At 43.6% G+C, this 5,382-nt stretch overlaps 1 protein-coding gene across 1 annotated transcript; it reads right to left on the minus strand.

The window, feature by feature from the left end:
- Positions 1-6: 6 nt before the first annotated feature.
- Positions 7-3,808, minus strand: zgc:165604 (uncharacterized protein LOC792578 homolog). Its single transcript, XM_035624386.2, has 7 exons — positions 3,694-3,808; positions 2,647-2,801; positions 2,133-2,199; positions 1,897-2,028; positions 1,372-1,527; positions 478-600; positions 7-384 (listed from the first exon to the last, which is right to left on the minus strand). The coding sequence occupies exons 1-7, from the start codon at positions 3,755-3,757 to the stop codon at positions 185-187; spliced, it is 897 nt and encodes a 298-aa protein (XP_035480279.1). The 5' UTR covers positions 3,758-3,808; the 3' UTR covers positions 7-184.
- Positions 3,809-5,382: the final 1,574 nt, after the last annotated feature.

Genomic DNA, 5,382 nt, shown 5'->3' on the forward strand with positions numbered 1-5,382 from the left:
CCAGGGCTTTTATTTCAGAATGTGTGATGCTGTATGTGCAGCAGAATGAAGGGATCGTTCAGCAGCAAAAAAAATAATCCTTCCCCGGCCAAAACAGAGTCCTGACAGTCGTTTGATTGATACCTGATGTTGGAGCATCATTTTTTCTTTCCTTTTAAAAAAAATTCCCAGTGATGTTGAGGAATCAAACAAACGAGCGCTTCATCAGAGACGGAGTGTACCGTATCTCGTTGTAGTCCTCCTCCTCCTCTTTCCCCTCCCTCCACCTCCCGTCCTGCCCGGTGCGATGGAGCCACATCACGAGCGCCAGCAGCGCCAGCAGCACCAGGCTCATGGACAAGGTGAGCAGCACGCCCTGCAGGACGCCCGAGGGGCTGTCAGGGGCTGCGGAGGGAGACAAAACTGTGGCATCAGAATTTGACAAGTAAAAGAAGGGAAAAGGTGAGGGATGATGGGGGGGATCTGAAAGGCGCTCACTGCTGTAGATGGACAGATTGACGTAGCAGTTCTCTGTTCCCAGGAGGTTGGAGGCGGAGCAGCGATACAGGCCGGACGTCTGAGAGGAGACGTTGACAATTTGGACAGAGCCTGACAGATCCCCTGAGAGAGGAAGAGAAGAAAACTGTAAAAACATGATAGGAAGGATTGATTCCTAATTATATTATTATTATTATTATTACAGGTGTACATCAGAGAAAAAGAAAGAAAAAATACATCAGGGAAAATATGATGGACAGGTACATAAATAATACAGAATAATGTCTAAGATGATAAGTTCGCTCTTTCCCCTTTACTCCTGATACACAGTACTCGTCAATAAAGAGACAACGTCAATAAAGATACAAGATAAAAGAAGATTCTCTACATGTGCTGTTTTGAAATAACCCCGCATGTACAACAGGATCTAAAGAAACATCCATGGGGGTTGGGAAGCACTTGAAGGTGCAGTTGTGTGTTTTCTGATATTGTAAACATGTTGTCTTGTGAATTGCAATACCAAGTTGCTGGAGTGCCTCTTTAACAGTCTCTTTAAAATGTCAATAAAATATATATATTTTTTCCTCAGTAGCTTCATGTTTCATTATCTTATCCCAAGAAGTGAATCCTTTTTTTTGTAGGCGCTGAATCTGCTTCTTCCAGTGACTCTGACATATTTTTTTCTGTCTCTTGCCATTTCCACAACACATTAAATGCTTAACACAAAGTACCAAAGTGTGTGTGTATGTGTGTGTGTGTGTGTGTGTGTGTGTGTGTGTGTGTGTGTGTGTGTGTGTGTGTGTGTGTCTGTCTGTCTGTCTGTCTGTCTGTCTGTCTGTCTGTCTGTCTGCCTGCCTGTCTGCCTGTGTGCGCGTGTGTGTGCTTGCCACTGACCCTCCATGTTGATGGGAAGGGAGATTTCCTCTGGATTCAGTTTATCCCAGCGGATCTCTGGGGTGGGGACGCCCTCTGCCACGGAGCAGGACAGCGTGACGCTTCCTCCTATCTCGATGACTCCATCCCACTGGCACACGGGGAGCGAGGGAGGCGCTGCACAAATAATCAGCAGATTAATTGTTCTGCAAAGGATGTAACGCGTTGGTGCTCTCACAGACTGATGACATGGTGTCGACTGATGAGTCAGACATTAGACCTGGACAAAAACAATGTCTGTTATCACAGTAATAACTGGACTGTAATATGCAGATTGTTCAGACTCAGTCCTGCGGGTCGGTGAATGTCTGAACAAAATTCCATGCCAATTAATTTAACAAAAGAAAGTACTGGATTATTTTGACCTGTTTGGCAGCTCTGTCTGTAGAACAAACATATGCACAGCAGATACGATGGAGAACGCATCACATGAGACTGTAACTGAAAGAATTCACAGTATTTTAATTGTTGAGGCGACCCACTTACCCAGAACACTGAGCACCAGCTCTCCTATGCCAGGATCTGCTGCCTCTGGCGGGTTGTTGACCATGCAGCGGTAAACACCAGCGTCTGAAACTCGTGTGTCGTTCAGGACAATGTCTGCACTCCAGGGGATACCTGCAGCGTGCGGAGGGGTTTCATCAGGTCACCGTGTTGTTGACTTGACAAGAATTTTAAATGACAAACACAATTGGGTTAAAACGTTTTTTTCCACTGGTTACCTGTAAAAGCCACCCTGCCAGTGAGGGAGGGGTCTTCAATCACCTGTCCATGGTCGTACACAATCACCTGGAAGTGAGAAAGTAGAGTTTCACACCTGAACAGTACAAACTGTCTCTACTGTGACCGTGTGTTCAAGGAGGACGTTTGCATCAGAACCATCCGGGTTTTTTCTTCCCTCGGACGGTTGTTTTTCACCAACGCCTTTTTCACCAAGGGCAAAAGGACGAGCAACTTCCAGCAAAACTTTTCCTCCCAAAACACTTGATATTCTCACTGCAGCAGGTTCCATTTTATTCCGGACGCCGTGTTTCACCAGCTCAGTCTGTGCACTGCAGCCACGGTGGTTCTAATGAAATACCTGATATCTACCTGAAATATCTGCTCAGGTTGCCAGGCTGCAGCTTGTTATTGCGTGTGAGGTGTGAGGTGTGTGTGTGTGTGTGTGTGTGTGTGTGTGTGTGTGTGTGTGTGTGTGTGTGTGTGTGTGTGTGTGTGTGTGTGTGTGTGTCGGACCTGTATTGGGCTGTCTGGGCTGGAGGAGGGAGCCAGAGTCCAGATGACGTTGAGTCTGGAGAGGGGGCTGGAGGTGAAGAAGGAGCAGGGCAGGATGACAAAATCCCCCTGAACCACCTCCACACTGGTTTCCCTCATGGTTACCCTGAGTGCAACTGTGTCGAAAAACAAAACCAAAAACCAAAAGGGACATGTCAAACCTGTCATTTAGTTTTTAAACGCTGTTTACTGTCCTCCTATTCTAAATGTTTAGGTCCTCAGTTTCCATGCTGACGTGCAGACTCTCTCTCCTCCTTCATTACTGAAATAATGAACCCTTCCCCCTCCTCCTCCTCTCTGTCATCCCCAGGCTTTGTGTGTGTGTGTGTGTGTGTGAATTCAGCGCACACATTAGTTGTTAATTACACTCGACAGCTCTGAGGTTGAGCCAAACCGATCACAGACTGAGTGGAACAACAGCTCATTTCACCGGGATGCGTCACTGCATCGCCTCCATCAACGCATTCTGAAATGTCAGCCTGTTAAAAAATCTTTTCAAATTAAGACACTGACGACGACAAAAATATGTCTGTTCAATATGATATATAAAAAATTTAAAAAAGAGAGAGCTCTCCGGGGACTGTTCTGGTTTTTAAGTCAAGCAATTAAGAAACAAGTTCACTAGTTGCAAATCTAATCTTTAGCTCTTACGTTTGATGGAGCTCTTCACACTTAACAAATCATTGGAGCCCTTCGTGTGCACTTTTGTCATTTCCAGTTATGTCAACAGTATGTTGTTGTCAAAGAAGCCTGCAACCTCACAGTCAAACATACAGTGTGAGCCTCCACACTGCGGCTCTACATTTCAACTGGCACTACACTGTACATGTCAAGGGTCTATCATCCTTATAGTTTATAGAACAATACAACTATACAGATACAAATACCACAAAACATGTGGATAAAGTAGAGGCAACTCTTGAACACTGGGTGCAAACTAATACCCGCAGTCACGCTGAACCTGTGCGTCAAAGCTCAAGACAGTGGACGCAGACGTGACCAACTCACCACTGTGCAGAGCGGTGAGACACGCACACAGGATCCACAGCATCCATCTTCCACAAGGACCCATCACTGAGAGGAAACACAGAGGCAGCTCTCTCTCTCCCTCTCTCTCTCTCTCTCTCTCCCCCTCTCTCTCTCTCTCTCTCCCTCTCTCTCTCTCTCTCTCCCTCTCTCTCTCTCTCTCCCTCTCTCTCTCTCTCTCCCCCTCTCTCTCTCTCTCTCCCTCTCTCTCCCTCTCTCTCTCTCTCTCTCTCTCTCTCTCTCTCTCTCTCTCTCTCCCCCCCCACCCCCCCAGTACCAACTGGTTGGTGGCCAAAAAACCCAGGCATGCATGATTAATCTATTGAGTGATGCAACCAAAGCCCACCCTCCTTTTACTTTTCCCTGTCCCTTCATTATCTCTGTCTCATTGTCCGTTTGGGAGAATCGAATCTTTGTCGTACTAGAGTTGTCACACAAGTGATTGTGGGAGGATTTGAGCTTGTGTCCTGTAAGGAACTGCAGCTGCTCTGTAGGAAACATCACCGATCAGACATGTTGCCCAGTGCAACATACACAAGGCCTGTGTAAATAGTTCAGATTTATGTATTTTAATTGCGCATAGAATTTCCATCCGTTTGGATTAAACAGATTTTATCGTAAACAAACTGATACACTTTGTTGATTTCAAACAAATTGGCTTTATTCATATTGAATAGCCAAACCTGGTTTGGTAACTAATGTATTGATTACAATATATAAATCTGGTCATTGTGTATTTAAAACACATTCGGGTTTATCAGACCTATTGCATCAATTTTAGTCCAAGTGGTTTCATTCATGTTCCACTGGCGAATGTGCCCATTCAGTTTATTCGTTTGGTTCATGTTAAAATCTGTGGTCCACATGGAAATTTTATATGCAGTCAAAAATACATAAATGTAAAACATCAGGCCTAAATATTTTTTTGTGATTGCAGCAGCTTGTCTCCATTGCCATGGATACTAGACATCCCTTCTGCAGATTTGCCCTCCAAAACAACTGCTGCACCATGTGACTGGACCTTGAACTTCCTGTCTGTCTGTAAACAACATCTAAAGTTTGCCTCTTTTTGATTTTACATTCAAACTGTGTGGGAATTATGGATGTGAACCCATATGCAGGTGTGTATATATATTTAGTTTTATCATTATCACTATTGTTGGTTTGATTTATTTATGTATTTGTTATTATAGGACAGAAACTACAATGCCTACGGACATTTATTTTTGAAATATTCAATTGGATGACAAAAAACTGGACCAGTTATCACAGATTAATTGCTTATGAATTCATATTTTATTTTTTTAAGGGCGAAGGCTTGTGTCACTGATTTCAAAAGCTGCAGGTGTCATAAATACGAGGGCAATGAAGAATGGAAATTATTTTTCCGAATTACTGAAGTGAATAATGGACTAATCCATGAGATCCAACAGAAAATTCATCTGCTGACTCCAACTTCTCAAACATGAGTATTTAATGCTTATATGTTTCATGTCAACTGGTTAAAAAACAAAAAACATGCAAACTTATGCTTTGGTAAATGGTGACAGACACTTTCAGCCCATTGCTTTTCATTTACATGTATTTGACATGTTTAATGGGATATTACATCACAAATATCCTGGTACCATTCTATGGATGTTTCAAATTTAACATTTAATACCAAAAGAT

This window comes from Scophthalmus maximus, chromosome 2 (genome assembly GCF_022379125.1).
Source record: "Scophthalmus maximus strain ysfricsl-2021 chromosome 2, ASM2237912v1, whole genome shotgun sequence".
In the NCBI taxonomy this organism is placed as follows: Eukaryota; Metazoa; Chordata; class Actinopteri; order Pleuronectiformes; family Scophthalmidae; genus Scophthalmus; species Scophthalmus maximus.

Bases quoted from the DNA above. Each gene is read 5' to 3' on its own strand.
- zgc:165604 (XM_035624386.2), bottom strand. From the start codon at position 3,757: ATGGGTCCTTGTGGAAGATGGATGCTGTGGATCCTGTGTGCGTGTCTC. The intron at 2,200-2,646 runs GTCCGACACACA...TCTCACTTCCAG, and splicing joins GCCCAGACAGCCCAATACAG to GTGATTGTGTACGACCATGG. The intron at 1,528-1,896 runs GTAAGTGGGTCG...TTATTTGTGCAG, and splicing joins GCTGGTGCTCAGTGTTCTGG to CGCCTCCCTCGCTCCCCGTG.